At 43.4% G+C, this 20,847-nt stretch overlaps 1 protein-coding gene across 1 annotated transcript; it reads left to right on the top strand.

The window, feature by feature from the left end:
- The first annotated feature begins 2,011 nt into the window (after window positions 1-2,011).
- On the top strand, window positions 2,012-5,469 carry evx1 (even-skipped homeobox 1). The gene is made up of 3 exons (XM_051066022.1): window positions 2,012-2,474; window positions 3,495-3,726; window positions 4,257-5,469. The coding sequence occupies exons 1-3, from the start codon at window positions 2,107-2,109 to the stop codon at window positions 4,788-4,790; spliced, it is 1,134 nt and encodes a 377-aa protein (XP_050921979.1). The 5' UTR covers window positions 2,012-2,106; the 3' UTR covers window positions 4,791-5,469.
- The last annotated feature ends 15,378 nt before the right edge of the window (window positions 5,470-20,847 follow it).

The raw sequence follows: 20,847 nt of genomic DNA, 5'->3' as shown, positions 1-20,847 counted from the left end.
CCTTGGCAGGCCAGATGAAAGAGTCGGGGGAGAAAGCCAAAGGAATTTCCCTCACTCCTCAGCTGCCGGGCTGGGGGGTGGGTGGTAGGGGAAAGGGAGCGGGAGCGGGGGAGGGGGGTGTCGCAGCAGCTCAGGGTCTTTTCCCTCTTTCGGACAGGCGAGGGCGCACAAGGACAGCGGAGGCTACCGAAGCTCCAACACTCTGCAGACTCTGCCTCCCTCCCCTTTCTCTCTCTGTGTGTAAGACCACATGACACCACCCCTCCGCACAGTAATCAACGCGAACCAAGCATACATCCGCCATGCCACCACCGTGCCCTGCAGCTGCGGATCTCAAATCAGATTAAAAACGCTACAGTAGAGGCATCAGGTGTGGTCCGGTCTCTGTAACGTCAATTTCAACTGAACTAGCTTAAATAGAATAAGTAAGGACAGAGTGGTGCAACATGCCCATAATAAGATATATAATATATAAAGATAATAACAATAAAGGGAACACTGACTGAGTGTGGTTATAACATTTTTTCCCAATTAAAGCTCAGAATACACATCGCATTGTAGTTTTCCAATATCTGTTCCTGATTACAGCAAAAGAGAAAATAGGCTCAAATCTAAAGTCACTTAAACAGAAACAAGTGAACATCTGTCACAGTCAGTTGCCCTCCATATTTCTGTTGTATTCTGGCTGCCAAGCTGGAATACAGATGGAGGGAACTTGATCACATGTTTAAGAGGAATCAGCCAGCATCAGGAAAACATCCTGTGGACATTCTGTAAACTGCACCCTCCACAGTTAAACATCAAGCCAATCAAGAAACTGAATTTGCTACAACTGTATTGAATCCACACCAGGCCTGTGTTCAAGCACAGGAAGTTAAATGTGGTAATTAGTTACTCTTCCCAGCCCTACGAGAAAATACAACCTTTTATATCGTAGGTGTTCTTTTATTATTGTTCATTAACGTTTTCCTTGAAAACTGTATAAAACTGCATAAAAAGGAGGTGGAAATGAGCCACCACCCTTAACTACTACAGCACCCACCCAACTATCTATTTTAACTGCTTAAAAGTAAATAGACATTTTTTTCTGCAAATTAAAGATTATATTAAAATATATCACATACAACAGCAATTTGTTTATATCATATGTATACATAAAGGTAATCATGGCCTTTATAACTCGTTTAAAAGGCAGAAATGATGAAGTGAGATTTCCGCCGAGCTGTCGTTCTGCTCTGTGCTCTGTTGACTTTTAAGACTTGATGTCAAATGGCTTTTTATCTAAACTCTGACCACTAGGCTTGACCTCTGAGGACTTAACTTGACTCCACTTAAGGTGAGAATGCATGAGTCACGACAGATGAGGGAGGAATGGGGGTGGGGTGGGGGTGTCACTAAATGCAAGTAAATAATTCATTTTGATGCATTTTATTATTGTCAAAATATACAATAACACAATAACACCGTGCCACAGTACAGTTACTATCATATAAAGCTAGATTTAAAGTGAATTTAAAAATTGAACTGAAAAATCAACATTGTAATTTATTATTAAAGATTTTTTTTCCTTCAATTTTTTTCAAATTTGTATCATTAATAGATAGATAGATAGATAGATAGATAGACAGATAGATAGATAGATAGACAGATAGAGGCTCTTTTTCTTGTTTCATTGCTGCTTGCTGTACCCTCCAACACCCCCCCCCCACACCTCCATCTCGATGCTGCCACTGGTCCTTCTGTTTACCCATATATCCAATCAATGCGTGTCGTCATCAGGGGGGGACCATCATGACGACTGGCCTATTAAGAATGACAGCTCGGGAGAAAGAAAGAGAGAGAGAGAGGGTAAATGGTGATCCCTCCCAGAGCTCCCTCTCCGCACTCTGGAGCGCTCTTCTCTCAGGGTCAGACCGGATTGCATCCCTTCTTTTTCCAGAAGCCTCTCCTTCTCCTTGGGACTCATCCCCCCCACCCCACCCACCCACCACTTCCACCACCACAACACACACACACACCCCTCCAACCTGAAAATCATCTCCTTTGGTTTTGACGGCTTGCACTCTCCCCGCGAAGTCGAGGGTTTTCTAAGTCGCGTTCGTTGTGATGGAAAGCAGAGAGGAGATGGTGATGCTGGCGGAGGGAGGTCAGCTTGGCAAGAGCGGCTCGAATTTGTCGGAAGCCGTCGGGAACCCCGCGCGAGAACCGCAGGGGAAGCCGAGCCACAGGGGCTGCCTGAGCCCCGGCGCTGCGCCTTACTCCCGGGACAGGGGCGAGCTGGCGACGGAGGAGAGTGCACGGAGGAATATGTGTGCCGACATGAGGCCGGTTGGCACGTCCTCCTCCGGAGAGAGGCACCGGACTGATCACCACCACAAAGACGGCAGCAGCTCAGACACCGAGTCGGACTTCTACGAGGAAATTGATGTCAGCTGCACCCCTGAAAGCATGGACTACCCGACAGCCAAAGGTAGGTGCAGGCTCTGTTTGGGAGCTGCATGCCACTGCAGGTTTTCCATGATTGCATGAAGGTGTTTAATGAAGTTGACTGAATGCCAACGACTGAAACAGTCAAACATGTCACATGCAGCCAGGTCTATTTAAAAAAAAAAACTGTTATCACACACACTCTCAAATATATATACATATATAGATGCATAATGAAATCGAAAATGAGAATCTGCCCTCAGTGAAATACAGTTCAGCCTCAATAAGACAGTAAAATACAGGATAACTGCAGTCGGTGCACAGCTGTTCTGTCAAGTGACCACTGTGGCTGGAAACACGCTGAAGTGACACCCACAGTCTAACCGGGCATTTTGACAGAGTCACTCTACAGCACATCTGCCTATATATGTGCATTTACTGCGCGAGGAGGAATACAGGATTTTATATAAACCACAGAATAAACCGTGAAGGGGAAAGGCCACTAACATGGGCATTTTCTGGTATGTCTTTCTGGCATCTTTCTTAGGTGCAAACTCTTGAGACCGTTTGCAGCAAATGTGTCACATCCTATGACGAAATTATATCAACAAATATATTAATATCAACGTAAATATTTCAGTCATTTGTAGTTGCTGTTTGTCTCAAACCAAAAGGATGGAAAGAAGAATAACGAATGACAACAATGCAGCTTGATCAGTAATAATTTTAGTGAACTAAAATGATGGTTCAACATGACAATACAATGGAAAATGATCCATTAAAAAAATTACAAATATAAGCAAGTACTTGTTATGGACTCCACAAAATGAAGATCTGAGCTAAATGTCAGGAAGGCCCTAAATATTAAAAGTGAAACAGTGCAGCTGAAATAATGAATCTGGCCGCTAATCTTCACATTAGGAAAATATTTTATCAAATGTGAAACGAGTGACAGAGATGAAACTTCTCCATGTGCGTTTGTTCCATTTAAATCATTCTGCTGAATGTGTTTAACGCTGTATATTAATTACATTTCTACATTTTTCTGCATGTACCGATTTAGGTAGAAATGGAGATTCTCCGGGTCACCCGAGTGATACCGGTGCTGACCCGGGTAAAACCGTCCCGGGTCAGGGCTCTCTGTCCTACGCAGCGGACCAGATTCGCCGGTACCGGACGGCGTTCACCCGGGAGCAGATAGCACGGCTGGAGAAGGAATTTTACCGGGAGAACTACGTGTCCAGGCCGCGGAGATGCGAACTGGCGGCCGCCTTAAATCTACCTGAAACCACCATCAAGGTAAAGATGGCTTCATCTGTACAGGAGCAGAGCTGGATCAGGCCTCTGTGGCATCAACACATGTTCATATAATGTGAGCATGTATTTATAAAGATCTACAGTAAGAAAGCTGCAAACTTATGTGCTTAAACAACAGATTCAGAAAGATAATTTTTACACAGGAAAATTGAGGGCGGAAAAACACCACATAAAGTAAACTATAGACCAATAACAACCCAAAATCAAGCACTGAACAGAGGCTGTCTACTGGTAGCAGAGGCCTGGGTTTTTATTATTATAATTTTTACGATTTCATTTGTTCATCTGGCACAAGGACCTGAACAAGTTATTGTTATAATTTCATTTTGGCACAGGAATTTATATAGGGAATATTTACTGTATCGTGCAAAACTCGCTGTAACCCAAATTCAAATTTGTGCGTAAAAGCGGAACTGCTGTATGAGCCACAGATCAGTGTTTGTTTCTGTGGTGTTTGTGCCTATAAATGGGGGCTGTGGTTAATATTTGACCCGGTGTGTCTCTGCACGCAGGTGTGGTTTCAGAACCGCAGGATGAAAGACAAGCGCCAGCGCCTGGCCATGACGTGGCCTCACCCCGCCGACCCGGCCTTCTACACCTACATGATGAGCCACGCGGCGGCCACGGGGAACCTGCCCTACCCCTTCCCGTCCCACCTGCCGCTACCTTACTACTCCCACCTGGGTGTCGGAGCCGGCTCGGCTCCGGCGGCGGCCGCTACCCCTTTCTCCAACCCACTGCGCTCCCTCGACAGTTTCCGGATGCTGTCCCACCCATACCAGAGGCCCGAGCTCCTGTGCGCCTTCAGGCACCCGTCCCTGTACCCGGGTCCGACCCACGGCCTCGGTCCCGGGGGAAGCCCTTGCTCCTGCCTGGCCTGTCACTCCAGTCAAACCAACGGTATCTCAACCAGGCCCTCCGGCTCGGACTTCGCTTGCTCCCCAACTAGCAGGACTGACGCTTTTGTCACTTTCACGCCTTCAGTGCTCAGCAAATCCTCATCTGTGACATTAGACCAGAGGGAAGAAGTGCCTCTGACCAGATAAAACCAAAACAAAACAACTCTTGTTCTTATATAAGCCTTTACCATAAGCTTTTTAAACCTAACATATTATATGATCAGGACTGAAACAGCATGAAGAGGTAGCCTGAGAGCAGTGAAAGCCAGCTTAAACTTGGGTACAAGATAATTAGCCAGATCTTCAGCTATGTGACGCACAACAGATCTTCCATTATTGAAAAAAAAATAATAATAATCCCATCGCAGATGCAGGACAGTGGGCTGAAATATGACGGCATGGACACAAAAACAGATTTGATTTTTAGAAGATTAATTTGATGTGAGACATGGGAAACGTTTAAATCTTCCGTGATGGATGGCGTTACAGGTTTTTATCATTACTTGTCTCTTTACGCGTCCAAATCGACATCCGTGTATTGTTAGTTACGCGAGAATGATGCTTTCCATCTCTCTTTTTTAACAAGGGGATTTGTTAACAGGCTGCGGCCGTCTCATTATAACCAAGCTCTCCACACCGGGGCCCTCCATGGCGGCCCGGACCGAAATGTGCAGATGCTAGTCAAAAAAAAAAAAATTAGTAAGTGATGTATATGTACGACCCGGTGAATTTTGAGTGTTAAATTAATGATAATACCAGGAAGGGGATCGTTGCTGCCAAAAGGTAACAAGGCGCCAGGGGAACGGATTACCACCACTACTACTACTGCAGCACACACGGTTTGACGGACGGAGGGAGGGGAGGGCGGGCGGGGGTGGGGGGTGGGGGGGATGGAGAGAGGACAATCAAAATGAAAAAGAAAAAAGAAAAAAACCTTTTTAAAGGCCATCGAACACTTTCTCCTCCCTTAACGATATATCTGATGAAAATGTGATTAAACGATGCCTAGGTCCCCTTCTAAAAACATTTCTTCTCGCTTTGCACTGCTGCAGTGACACCAGTTAAGTGGCATTTCGTGGAGGAAGCGGACTAACAAGTGACTGATTATGTTCCATTTTATTTTTATTCCATTTTATTTTATTTTATTGGTCCTTCTGTTTTGTTGGCTGGGTTGTCCCCTCAACGTCTAATTTGCAATAAACACTGTCAAAGAATCAACGGAGAAGTGGAGTGTCTGTCTTCTGAACACCTTTATGATTTGTTTAAACAGCCAAGAACCCGGATGAGGATTTACTTAAAAGAATAACAAACTAAATGTGACTCTAATCCGAGAAAACAAAATAAAAATGAGATTCAGACAAGTTTTGCTCCATTCAGATCATCTTAGTTCGTTTTTATTTCGTTTAACACAAGCAGCCTGTTAAGGATTTCCTACATCCTAACTCCACCACCACAATTCGCTTCCAATAATAACACTAATTTTGCTCTCAAGTGGCCGGTGTCAAAACACCAGAGTGTGCCCACCCCATCCCTTCCCTCCTGATGGGACCGCTAGATTGACCGTGACAGTTAAGTGGTCCCCGGGCTCCGTTAACGCCACTCATATTTTTCCTCTCCGACCACTTAATAGACGCGAATGGAATTGCTTGTCTGAAGATATTAGAGATGCAAAGAGATCGATGATTCGGAGGCTCCCCGCAACCAATCAGCGGGGTCTTAATTGGACCGCATTTGACCGGGAAGGAGGAGGGGGCTTGCGCAAATTAAAAAAAAAGACAGAAGAAGAGTTCTTTGAGTGTAATAGGATTGGCGATGTGCTGTGATCCAGAGAGACACACACAAATCACGGTTTAAACAGCGAAGGGGGGGGTTAAGGGTCGTAGATGGGATGGATCAGAAGTTATTGCGGTGATGTGCCTGGCATTTAACGTGGGCCTCGAAGTGGAGCCGCGCACTTTGTAGCTATAATCTAACAAGCAAGACTTCAAAACTGATAAGATATTTCAGATAAAATACTGACTCCAGATTGCACACTAACGAATAATTTCCATCACACAACTCATCTTCGCAAAGTTACACTTCCACGAATACAAACACTGTCCCCAAAATGGAGAACCAAGACATCAAAAGTGCCCTAACAAAGTCAGAATTTCACTCTGCGTTGATGCTTTGAGGTAAAAAAAAAAAAAAAAAAAAAAAAAAAAAGATTCATCCTAATCAGACAGTGCTGCACACACACACACACACACCGTACCGATAAGGCCACCACCACCATCACCCACCCACCCCCCTTCTCCTCCCCTCTCCCGCGCAGGCGTTTGATTGATGGCCTTATTAACTGGAGTTCTTGTAAGTGTGACCGAGCTGATTAAAATGCATATGTTTGGAATAATACACCGTTTAAGCCGCCCGGGTCGGGGCGAAACCACAACGGCAGATTTATGTAAACTATCAGGCGGCGTCTTTAAGCCTGATGGGGACACGGGTCATGCAGGAAAATGGCTTTTGGTTTTGTGCATAATGAAAAAAAATAACCCCCGAAAAAATCGTACCGTAAAATAAAGAACGAACGGATCAGCGGGTAACTGAATATTCAAAAAGGCCCTTAAAAAATGTTTTCATAGCGGATTATTTTTAACAGGCTGGAAAAGGCTTGGAGCTGATTTTCATTTGGTTACACAGGAGCAGCAGCAGCAGCAGCACTATACGATCATCTTCTAAACCCGCGTCACACTGTGCCAGAATGACACATTAAAGTGAGGCAAATTACAACCACATTTACCCAGCCACGCATATGGATCTCCATCTCCCCTCACTGCATAAACTATACGGCTGAATCCTCAGCGGCCTAATCCAGCATCAACATGCCATTTAATCGCTGGAAGATTGCATATGACTGCGCTTTAAGATATGATGGGCTCATAGACTGCGCACATAACAGCAATTACATCAGCCTTATAAGATCCTGTTAGTGCGAATTGGCTCAGGGCTCTCCAGCTCCCTACAACTAGCACAAAGCGTTTTGATAGGGGCGGTGCAGTGCAGCTGTCCACCGACAGCAAACTCAAAAAAAAAAAAAAAAAACACCAAATGGATCTGATGGCTGCTGCTGCTGTTTAAATTGGATTACATCCTAATTTACAGGCCCTTGTCGTAACGCAAGGGGCTGGCGGAGGCGTGGACGGACCAATCACACAGTAATGATGATGAATGGGAGATTAATGCGCATACAAGAAAGACAATTTAAGCCTTCATCTGTTTAAATAGGCTTCCAATATCATTTGGAAACGGAGGTCACGTTAAATCAATTGGGGGACGCGTGAAAGTCGTTTTCGGCTGCGTCTTTATCAACATTATTTACGGTGCACCGGAGACAGCTATATGCGGCAGGAAAATAGACCGGCTGCTGCGTGCTTATGTGACATACAAGAGCAACAAAACAGAACGGGATGGATTCGGGACATAAAAAGAACCTCTTAAATCCTTTCATTTACGCCTAGTTGTTCAAATAAAGTGGAGCCGAAGACGTTTCTCAGAGTTTCTGCGCACAATCTTTAAAATTAATTTATTTAATCTAAATAAAGTCATAATGTTGGGTTCGGTGTAACATGGCAGCTCATTGAAGGAGGGGCAGGACATTCAGAACTATGTGCATATTTGCGTTCATGTCAATAAGTAATGCAACATATGCGGTTTGTGTTGTAATAATTTATCCCACCACACCAAACTACATTCATAGTAGATACAGAAGCGACACACCAGGTTTGAATTTGCCATCTTTTTGCTTCGCATTAATCTTTCCTATCAGCATAAAGAGGTTCATTTTCATACAGAAGTTAGTAAGCCATCCAAAACCATTCACATCCACCGTAATTGCCGACCTATGTAAAGACTATAAGGCAACACAATACTTTATTTGTTAGGCCCCAGGCCTACATCCACAATTTCACAAGCGCGCCAAAACGCGCGTTATTTTGGAGACCAGATGAGGACTTAACTCTTTCACAAGTCGGAATTTTTTACCTCATTTCAATGTATGCATGTAAACCGGGAATTCAAAGGGACAAGAAGATAATAATAGTGTAATATATGCTTACACATGCAGAGCTGATCGGATTGAGTCATCGGCGGCAGCAACTTCACATGATGGAAACCGAACTGCAGTAACTCTGTTCTTTATATAGAGAGCCCCCTGTTGCAGGTAAGGACCTGGAAAATACCATGCAGGGGGAACAAAAGACGCTAAAATACTAAATATTTGCTTAAAACCGACTTCAAATATGCACATTTTACATTAAAACACACAGTTATAAACAGAATTTCATCTAAGTGATGCGGTGACTCACAGTGACCAATATTAGAGCACAAATCGATGCTATTTCTGTCCTGCACTCCCCTGCTCATTAATATGGTCTGCTCCCCAAGCTTTTAGATAGGTGTGTGAACGTTTGCCGCCCTTTTGACTCTTGATACTCCGAGCCCTACAGAGATACATATAGTCACACAGAGATTACAGTGTTCTGTGTCAGCTTTAAGCTAATGCTGTGACGAATAATCACTACTTTTACATTTGAGGTTTAATGTAGTCAGATTTATGTTGTGTATTGAACACAATGAATGTGTTGCTGACAAATGACAAGTCTGTCAAATAGTGTAGCATTAATTATACTCTGAAAGGTGGGGGAAATGGTTCTTTGGTTAGTCCTTTCAAGAACACTCCGTACATATCAATGCAGAAATACCACTGTTGTGGACATGCAGTCATTTGTTTGCACTAACAAGAAATGTAATGATGTTCTTTTTCTTTTATACCATTTGCATCTTCGTAATTTATGTTGCACTCAAATTAACCCCAACCCAAGGCCCACACTGAACCCAAGTTATTTTGCTTTACAACAGTAGTCTTAGTTTTAGCTCTTTAAAGCTGTTAAAGCTGCTACTATACATTTTTACAGTAATTAATTCAGGACAAGTTTGATTGATGATTTTTCTGAAATCCTCTACACTGAGAACATTGTTTGAGCTTCTCAGTCTCATCTCATTTTCCATCTGTGTTTATGCTGAACTAGAGCTTTGAGCGACATATTCCAGATTGTCGTCTTCTGTGGTGTATCAAGAAAAAACCCAAAGACAGAACACAGAGTACAATGAAATTTCTAATGCAAGAGAAGGAAAATGTCCCTTTCTGAGGCAGAGAGCAGGTTGACATAGTTACAAGGCTTCATGGCAGATCATTAACATATCATAGAAAACTGTTTGATTATCTTTTGATTTTACTGTAATTAAATGTGTAAGGCGTGGACAGGGTTGGTTATAGTGTCACCTCTTGTAAAACAGCTGTTGGGGTGACGGGTGGTGAACCAGAACGGTCTCCTGGGGAACCGTATTTGGATTGCGTTGTTGAGACCTCCTCATTTTTATCCTCTTTGCCAGGAGAAGGCTTTCATTGTTTTAAAAACTAGGCAAGATTGAACCTCTGCTGTAGCACGAGGGCGTGATTTCAAAAGACTGAGACTGTGCTCCTCCATCATCTGAGGCACAGCACTTCTCCTTTGTCTGTGGGCTCACTCTTGAATGCAAATGGGTATGAATATGTTTCTGTGTGTCAAGAGAAGATGCTGTATCCTGTCATGCTGCAAGTGTTCTCAGAGTTTAGGACTTGTTGGTTCAAATTGCGATTTTTCCCAATTTATTTGAACAAATTGGTTATCGCTGTACCTGTTTGCAGGCCCAATCTACAGCCACATAAAGGGCTTTTGCTTCCATCAGTAATCCACCATGACACCATGTTGCATTTTGTGATCATTTACACTAAAATCCACAGATGAGAAAACTGAATTATGCTCGTTTCTAACACCAGTTTTAATAGAGGAAAAGAAAAGTCTTCATTCCCAGAGAGGAATGGCTTTCTATTTGTAAAGTAGTTTGTAAGTAAAGGTTTAAGTAATTTTTCCTATTTTGAAGACAGGAAACATGAGGAATGCAACAGAAGTTTCACAGCTGATTCAGTCCTGGGTTACCACATTTAAATGACATTTGCCTAAGTCAACTGAGCCTCCAGAATGTCCTAGACAATCTTATTTTTCAAAATATGAGGGAGTAGTGAACAGAATTAATCAGTGTACAGCGATGGAAGCCTTCAGTATCTGAGCTAGCTGCTAATTTGGCTTTCTAAGCCATTCATATAACTAATAAAATACATCTTTATTTAAAATTATGCTTTAACATTTTAACATCTAATTTTTAGATGTGAGCGCAAAAAATAATGGTTCTGCTGACCACAGTAAGAGAGCATGGGAGAGCAGAGAGTGTTTTCAGTGACAATCTTCTCCCATCATGACAAAATTGCATGTCACACTCCGTCATATACTGTAGCCGATGATGTTGCTTTGCTAACCGTAATGCAGCTCATATATCTCTCTCCCTGAACTGTGCCACCCCACATCATAACAACTTCTGTCAGTGACAATACTCATGAGGTTCCACTCCTTCATCAGCCCTCTATTGGACTGATAGTGATCAATGCAGCAAGAGTTTTAGGTTCAGCAGCCAGCATGTGTGAAAGAATGACTATAGTCTGATAGTGAAGGCGTCAGGATGAGAGGATGAGTGTGTTTGTGTGTCCATACCCACTAGGCCACCATCCAGTCCAAGTCTGTCAGCGTCATTTCTTGACTGGACTTTAGGTTCAGTATAACATTGTATGGTGCATTTGCTTGTGTGTGACTTTCCCACCAACACACAGGAAAAGTCACCACAGGCTTGGTTATGACACACAGAAGAGACTGTCTCTGCTCCTATGATGTACAATTGTCACTTAGAGCCCAAGTAAGGGCGACATAACAGCAAAGTGTCACTTTGATAGTGCTGGTAGGGACTAAGCCACCAAGGTCTTCCAAAAGTCTTACTCAGCGTTATGATGATGATCAACTTATTAAATTACATTTGATTGTTCAGCTTCTTTCCCCATGAGATCTTTTTTGTTTTGCGGAGTTGCTCACAGAGCACACCACATTGCGCGATATTGTTTAAAATGATTTAATAAGCACTTTGTTTTACGATGGAGTGTTATTATTTTACGACCCTCTCTGCAGCCAATGGCTTTGCAGATCAGTCCAATTCTCTCCACACCTCATTTTATTTTACTGCACACTGGCCGCTTTACTGCTCGGCAACGGTGGTGGCTGACGGCGACAGGAAAAAAGTTGTACCCCTTCTTTCCCAGAGAATCAGACAGACTGTTCCCACAGTCTCACTGGACTTGCATCACACAAAATACAGCATGTTGGTCTTTTACAGTGGGAAAGGACTGTAACTGAAGCTCATTTGACGTGTTCTGCCATGATTAGAGCAGAAATTTCGATGGCAATGTGTGGGCCACTGGTGATGTGGCTGCGCAGTAGGTGTGTGTCTGCTTGTGTATGCCTGCCTGTAGGTGTGTGTGCCTGTGATAGAGTGTCTCATTGCTGCAGTGATGTATCCTCATTATGTCCCCATCCTATGACCATCACACCCAGCCCTACTGGTCCTCTCCTAAGGGATTGGTTTGTCTGGGCTTCCCCTTCTATCCACTCCTCCATCTCCCCAGCCTCCTGTCCTTCTGACTCCAGCGCCTCCATGCCCCAACCTGCGCTCAGTATGAAGTGCTGAGTCCTGCTGACTACCAGCTTCTACTGAACAGTTGCTGTGGTTTGGTGACGTTGACTGAACATGAAAAGCTTACCTTTCCAGAGTACCAAGGGATGACCTGAGGGTCAGGTGTAGTGACTTCACAATGATGAAAGATCTGGGCAGAGGTGGGTTCAATGGACACTGAAACAGTGTGCAGGAGGTTTTATAAGAGCAACACTCTGCATTTAAAAGAGCTATTTGTAAGTTTGCTATCACTATGTATCCCACATTAGCATTAACAGCTGTTTTACATATCAGTCTATAAGAAATGTCAGTGAGTTCAGCATCAAATTTCATTCCTTTACTCACCAAGAGCTGTCTACAGCAGTGGAAAGCAACAGAAATACTTCTTGCTTCTAGTTCTATCACCTCTTTTATTCTACTGAAGTTAGCATGCTAACCAACTAGCCCCAGCCCAACCAGCCAGTCTCGTCACTTTCCGATAGTAACTCACTGTAGACAGGATTGCCCTGAAGAAGTAGTGCTGCTCAGAGGGCATATTCTAACCTCTTGTACTGTAACTGAGGATACAATATTTTGCCTGGGACCTGTTCACTTAGCCTCAGCACTTTAGCACGGTATAATGTATGTAGTGTATATTTAATACCCCTTCTGCAAGATGCTTAGTACTAATTCCACATGGAAAAATCTGCTCCTGTTCAACATTGTAAACTACACTGTGCAAGAATGGAAAGCTTGGCAGGCATAGCAACAGCAACTAAGAGATCAAGGCTTAGCAAATGGTCAATTCCCAGTGGAGCAGCTCCGACTAAAGATGTGCATTTCAATACAAATGCCTACCTTGCAGGAGTGCATGAGTATCAGTGTGTATGAACGTGTGTGTATGTGTGTGTCCTGAGGCAAGATAAGTTTGGGAGGTAAGGTTACACCATGGGAAAGGGAGCAGGAGAGATAGTGGTACCAGATAGTGAGGGCATCAGATGAGGATCTAAGAGCCTGTGCTTAGTGCTTTAATGGATGATTTGAAAGAACACTCACACTGTTTGGCCGGGTGCAGACCTCCACAAACCTATAAAAGTCTGGTGATTGAAAAGGTAGAGGTGGGGTCAGTGGCGTGTCTGTGTGTGTGTGTGTGTGTGTGTGTGTGTGTGTGTGCGCATGTATACATCCAGTGAAACATTATCTGTGGGATTAAAGCATCCATTTTAGTTAGGTTGAATAAAGTGTAATGTTACATGTATGGCTGCAGGATTAGGGCTGAAATGATAATCCTGATTTGTCCCTAGATACAGGATTATTAATCTTGATGAAATTATATACTATGATTATATTTTACAGCATTTGTTTTGTCAAAATCATTCATAAATATCAAGTTACACGAATATCTTCTTTGAGAACAGCAGCCAGAGAGATTCATTCCCCCAAAGGGTAAGTTCACATTTTTTCAAGTTTATCTTAATACAACACCCATAAATACTGCTGAAACAGTTATTGGTTGCTACGATTGTTCTTCGTGTCCATACTGGCCATGGAAAGATCACCTTCTAATGCAGTTAACAAAAGAGATGGGCAACAAAATCCTGTCTCCATTCAATGTCAAAATGCACTGTAAAATTCAGCTAGAGCTATGAGGCTTCATTATCCTGAAACAATCAAATCAAATCAGTATCTCCCAAATTTAACCATCTTTGGTTGTGAAATCTCTTATGTTTGACTGGATGGTGTTTCATTGTGGAGCTGCGGTGTAAAAACAGAGGGAATGTCTTTTTTTTTGTTTGTAGAAAAAGAGATCATGACATCAGACTTCCTGAGTAAAGTTTTCTGATTACATAATAATATTCATTATTAATTTATCACTTAGTGGAGTAAGAGTTAAAATAATTGTTAGAATTTTATGAGTGAATTTGAACTAATTATATGATAACTATGATATTTGTCACCTTGTGATATAGCTATAAGCCAAATTTTCACTTATTACTTTTTCCAGTTGCTTGCTATAACACACCTATGTTTCAGCTCTGACTCTGTTCAGCAAACCCTCTACATTTCTGTGCATCATTCTGTGAAAAGCCAGTGTTTCCCTGGCGTACAGGAAGTGATGTGTTTTGTTTCTGGCAGAGGCCACAGTGGTTTTCTGGAATCAGTCAAAGAACAGCCACTTAGTCAGCATACTGTAACAATAGAGAGCAGGGCTGAGAGCGAAAAAAAAAAAATGTAAGTTTACAGTGAATCCTGGGAAATGCAGAGATGAGCTCATAACCAAAGACAAAATTAAAACAATGCAATGTCAATTGATTAAATCTGCAAAATCTTCTCAGTGTGTGTGCATGTCTACACTGATTTTGTTGTTAATTAAGTAAATTGTATTCTGTTTATGTGTTCACAGTGAAAACAGTTGCTTATTCTCTGCAAGCAGACTACAACCACATCTCTCTTTAGATCAACCTGAGAGCCATCAGTGAATAGATGTGGGTGAACAGTGAGCTGGTTTAACAAGACAGACAGACTGACGCTGACAGACAGACAGACCTGTGGCGTCTTCAGGTTGTGACTCACAGACCAGGAACCCAGATTAAGGGAGTAGCTATAGTAAGGGCGTAACGAGGGAGTCCTGTTTTGGTCAGTGGAGGGGTGGGGGGGCAGGAGGAGGGGGGAGAGAAAGAGAGGGAGAATGAGCATTAAGGAGAAGAGGCAATGGGGAATCCTTATTTTATAGATCTCCGTTTATAATGTCTGTTGAAGGAACACATGAGAACAATATAAAAAATATAAAAGAAAACAGGAAAGAGAAGGAGAGAGGGGGAGAAGTAAATGATGGAGAAGAACGAGACAAAGAGGTTGTGGGAGCGAGGGCTGTAGAGATCAAGAGAAAGATGGAGAAAAGGAAGGAGGGCAGGGTTTATGGTGATGCTCTGTTTGTGACGGCTGTCTGCTGGATGAAAACAGGGCCTCTTTAACTCCTCGCGGGTTAATGGAACTTTTATGAGTTTGTCCTGCAATCATGTAACCTCTGGCGTCTCCTTTCCTCTGTTTCTCTCTCTCTCTCTCTCTGTCCTTCTCTCTCACTCTTTCGCTGTCTTTCTTCCCCTCCTCTATCGCAGGGCAGATCAGAGGTGAGCCGCTCCTGTGTTTTTCTAAACACTGCTCTCTCTCTCTCTCTGCACTGGGTTTATGAGGACAGGACCAGTTAGGAGGAGGTCTAAGACAGTGCCTGAGTCACTGGTCTGGTCTTAGTTTACATTGGGTAAAGACTTGTTTAGGCATCAGTTAGTATAGCGGTGGTGTTAAGGAGAAGAGGGGCTGTCTACAGGTCCTTTTTTGTCCAACCATTGCCCCTGCCAGTGTGGGGGAATAATTGGTTCCACTTTCCAGAGGCTGCTTTATTAAAAATAAAAAGTAGCAGCTCATTTGTTTTATTGCAACAACCACATTTGCAACCCCAGACACCAAGACTTCTTTGACACCACTTGCCCAAACCCCACAACTTAAAAACTTCTCCCACCACTGGGATAAAAGTGGTTAGATGTCTGACAACACAAGGTGCATAATAACAGGGGAAGGTGGGAGGAAGGGAGGGAGGGGGGTGTCTGTAGGTGTGGTGGATTGATGGAGATTGGCGCAGAAAGGCGACAAGAACCCGACTAAGGTCTCCCATCATAAAGCACGGCTGAGGGATGAACGACTGCAGGGCCCAGACGCAACTTTTAATGCCCGTCCATGACTCACACTGACTGTCAGTAATGAGTTTTATTCACTTCCATCATTTGAGTGTCGATTGTGATCATGGGGCTATCTGAGAGGCATGATTGACGGGATGGAGTCGGAGGTGTTGGGTGGGAAAGCGGGATAAAGGAGGACAGGAGGGAGCTGGACACTGATGGCAATGCTGATATGGACCTGCCTTAAGTGTACAGCAGTCTGTTTACAACTATAGCTCAGAGCAATGTGAAGAGAAAATAGAGAAACATTGTGCTCTTTTTATGAAGGAGAAAACTAATCTACAAGGCTGAATTTGCCCCTAATAGCTACATCAGGCCCTTTCCCCACCTTTTTTAAAATTTTATTCCTATCTCCACATCCACATCCCCTGAGTCACAAACCCCCCAAATTATAAACTCAAAACAAAACTCACTGCAGCCTTTTCATTGTTTCTTCACGTCCTCAAACCTCCACTCCTCCCCAGATACCATTAAGGTATAGGAACTCGCAGAGCACATGGTCAAAGACAGGCAGTTTAAAGATGATAATCAATATTGATCCCAGTTATAGAGTGAGTGCGGAGTGTTGGGTGATGGGAGGGGGGAGGGGTACTCACTTTGTCTGGATGTTGATAGGATCAATGAGCTTTAGAGGATCTAAGAATGGATGGTTCCTCGCATGTAGGCTCTGTTAGCAGTGACAAGACCAGAGAGATTACACAACCTGGGCTCCACATCTCGCTCATCATCTCTCTATTCTACCCCTTTTTCTTTCTTTTTTTTTTCTGCTGGCGACTTGAGATGAAACATAGGCCTTATTTTTCACCCACTCCAGGTTATTGATTTGAAGGCAATAAGGTGGTAATCTGCCAGGCAGTTGCATTAGGAAGACATGACACATGCACACCTTCTGGTTTTTTATGGATCAAGAACATTAGTAGGAAATTAAAAAGGGTGCACAGAGATGCCCCAGACACCACCTTTTGTATTACATGACTAAATAAAACAACTAAAATAAAATAAATTGGGAAGAACCATATTCTAACGGGAGGTCTGTTGATAGCACAGAAAACACATGACTAAGAGGCGTGAGGGTTTCTTGGAATAGCTGAGGATGACTGTTTGACGTGGCATGGAGGTAAAGATCCATCCCAATAGGTCATGCTTACCCCTGACAGTAACAGAGCTTTTTCTATTCTAATAAAGCCTGTCCTCGCTATATTTACCTGCTTAGCACAGTCCAGTGCTCTGGGGCCACTGTGACCTGCTTGCCCAAGTGTGTGCGTGTGCCTGCGTGTGTGTTGGAGGGAGAAATAATGGTGACTTAGCACCTGGACACGTCAGGAATATGTAGATTCAGCGATGTTGATACAGCATCTGAATTGGCAGTGAATGCAAATTTATTTGTGGCCAAGAGTGCGGGGAGGTAGAGGGAGGAAGTTCACCCAGTGTGTGTGTGTGTGTGTGTGTGTGTGTGTGTGTGTGTGTGTGTGTGTGTGTGTAAGTGAGTGAGTGTGAGCAGAGTACAGCATGAGACAGAGAGATGAAGATTCAGCTGTGTGGGTGAGAGTGTTGGATTAGAGATGACAGCCAAGACCGAGGAATCCCATCATTCCACGTCCAGGGAGCGCTCCATTTGGCCACTGACACAGCCCTCTGGGGTGGGGCAAGGGGGGTGGGGGGCAGTTATGCCCTGTCAGGGGCCCTTATGACCTGATGGATGTGGTGTTATGGGATGCAGGGAACACCCTGAATATTACCTCTCGCACACACTGTCATCCAAGAACAGAGATAGAGTCACTGACATCAGTGCTGCAGGACGCACAGGTCTTACAGCTGTCTAGTTTTCACGGTGTCTTTTAGTTTTGCTACAATGGTGCTTTATGTTCCAGTACATAACTGGACCACATAAATGCATAAATGAGTACACATACACACACACATACTGGATCCCATACAACAGTGTCAAACAGCTCTCCACAACTATCATTGAACTGAAAAGCCCCAAAGTTGCACCTTCTTTTATTAGAATGGCATAATAACTATCCATCAACTCAGCCAGCCAACCGTATCTCTCCCTCCTGACGCCCACAACCAATCGGCTACCTCGATATTTGAGAGCTAATTTGTCACAGTCAGCAGCGTCCCTCCCATTTCTTCCTCTCCCTGAAGTGAGTGTTATTGTCATCCCAAGTCTCCGAGGATGGTTTTATCATTCCTGCTTAGTACAGCATTGGGACATATGAGATAAACGTATAAGACACACACACATACATATACACATTTGCAGACATCCCTCCACCCACACCAACCACTCTGCAAGCTTGTGATGCCTTTTATGAGAATTTGATTTTGCTCCGCTTTTCCCTCTCTGTATTCCTCACACACAGACAGACAGTGATGCCTGTGTGTGTGTGTGTGTGTGTGTGTGTGTGTGTGTGTGTGTGTGTGTGCTGTTTCCCTCCACTCTGCTCTAAACGAACCAATTATGGGTGTTTATGTAGCTTTAATGCGTGTAAGCGTCAGGAGAGAAACATTGCACTGCTCACCACCTAATCAATGAGGCCTCGCATGCTACGCCACCCCTGGCTTCCCTCCTCACACTCATCCTCTATCGCATCACTCCTTCCTCCTCAGGCCTCTTCATTTGCTCTCCCTCTCTCGTTTCTTCTCTGTTCAATTAGCAAGAGACAAGCGTGAGGTATCAGGTCAATTGGCCATGAAGAGAGCTTTAAACAGAGCAAGATGAGGCCATTACAGAGTTGCTATGCTCAGGGAAAACTACAGTAAGTCTCAGAGAATGGAGTTTGGTATATTTTAAAGCAGGTTCCAAAAATGTTTATCAATTCTTCAGAGAATTCTGGTTACGACATATAGTGTAAAGAAAATACATAGGTTTTCCAGTTTCTCTAGTACCTAGTACTCCCAAGATGATTACACCTACTGTCAATTTGCTGCTGTCTAAACCCTGATGCAAAAAAATTGCCTGCCTTTAATCTATGGATAAAAATGTAAGTATGTTTCATGATATTCTATAATTTTCTTTTTTTTTCTTTTTCTTTTTTTACTGTCAACAAATCCCTTTAAAAGACCAAAACCATTAATGAACTAATGCTAAAGTAGTAGTAGTAAAGCCTGATATAACTTGTTCTTCTGTCAATGAACCCCGATGAGTATGGATACTATATTTTAGTTTGAGTCAATCTGTGAGATTATGAGTAATGTCTACTGAAAACAATCCCCAGCTGCTTTAGGAAAGCACAGTTTATAGCCTTAAAAAAATTGAAACTATAGGCCACATCAGTGAGTAAGCGCAAATGGGCTTGGAACAGAGAGCCACTGACAGGTTGACAGAATCTCACCAGCAATAACCATTAAAACAGTTTTAGTAACATGCAACCACACAGTGTTGATGTCAAAAATTCAACATTTGCATTCCTTCTTCCCAGTAAATTAATTTCATTCAATTTCATTATTTATACCAGTTACTGTATAAACAGGTGACAGTAGCGATGGAGTATCAGACTGTCATTCAGAGTTTACTTCCATCTGCCCTTTTCACCCTGACTTGGTTTGAAGGGAGTTGAGATGTGGTTGGATGCAGAGCCACCTGTAAGTTAAAGTTTTTCATTTGGTGACTTTCACATTTTTCAGCTAGCTAATATGAAAAGAAAACCTTTTACAATATGTTTGGTATAAGCTAAGTTTGTAGGTAAAGATTCTAACCAGCTAACGATTAGAGATAGTCCACGTCCATGTTAGCTTGTGTGCAGAGTAACGTTAATGGTCTTTGTTGACTTTTGAAGGGGAGGTTCAGCTGAGGTTCAGAGCCATGGCAATAAATGGCTCTGGCAAGATTATTTTCCATTGCTAGAATTTTTGGAGAACAGGACTGGTATTAGATCAGTACTCTGTGTGAATGTTTCTGAATCTGTATCAGGAGAGAAAAAGATGGATCAGTACCTACTTAATATTCAGGTGGTCTTACCATATTTTCTTAGTGTGAATGTGAAAGAGTTACCATTACATGCTCTGGTGCATGATTTGTTGCAATCTGGAAATTTTCTGGGACTCCAGATCACATTTTTTCATTTGAAACCATTGTTACCCCACATAGATTAATCCACAGATTGTACTATGCCTTTCCTGGGGTTGTTGTAGAACAGACTGTGTTATTCCCTTATGACTACTGAGCCTGGACCAGACCACCTCCACTCTGTTCTCACCCATTACAGGTCTGAACCAGCACCAGCAGCCTCCGGATCAGGCCTTACGGCTAACGTCTCCCCCAGCTGCTGGCAGAGATGAATGTGGCTCAGCGGGAGCTGCACCCCCTTGGGTATTTAGAGCCCACCCTGGTGGGTCCAATGGGAACGGCGGGGCCCGGAGCCCTGTTACCGACACCGGTGATTATTTACCGGGCCTGGGTCTCTGTGGGAACCGGGCGGTGATGAATTTTGACGGGGCTGATGATCACTCTTCCAATGAGAGTAATTAATATAATGAAGAGCTACTGAGCATGTGCAGCAGCGTGTGATGAATAGAGTGTGCGTGTTGTCGTTACTCACAGGTGACAGAGGGTGTGTGGGGGGTAACGTGGAGACAGAGGTGTATTGTGGAAGAGGAGGTAAGGGTATAAAAAGAGAGCCAGAATAGGAAAGCAAAGTATGAATGAATCAATCTAATGTTGGAGGATAGAGAAGTGTGAATGTCTCAGAAATCCTCTTGAACACCACATGTCCAGCCTGGAACAAGTTACAAAAGAGAAAAGAAGAGGTTACAAAGGCAGGAAAAGTGAGAGTGACAAAACCAGACAGCAGGGGTCAGATTTTATTGGGTCCTTTTTCCCTCTGATGTTCACTCATGTTGTTGAG

Source organism: Lates calcarifer, linkage group LG3 (assembly GCF_001640805.2).
Source record: "Lates calcarifer isolate ASB-BC8 linkage group LG3, TLL_Latcal_v3, whole genome shotgun sequence".
NCBI lineage: Eukaryota > Metazoa > Chordata > Actinopteri > Centropomidae > Lates > Lates calcarifer.
This window is presented reverse-complemented; position numbering and strand designations above follow the sequence as displayed.

Bases quoted from the DNA above. Each gene is read 5' to 3' on its own strand.
- evx1 (XM_051066022.1), top strand. From the start codon at position 2,107: ATGGAAAGCAGAGAGGAGATGGTGATGCTGGCGGAGGGAGGTCAGCTT. The intron at 2,475-3,494 runs GTGCAGGCTCTG...CGATTTAGGTAG, and splicing joins TACCCGACAGCCAAAGGTAG to AAATGGAGATTCTCCGGGTC. The intron at 3,727-4,256 runs GTAAAGATGGCT...CTCTGCACGCAG, and splicing joins TACCTGAAACCACCATCAAG to GTGTGGTTTCAGAACCGCAG.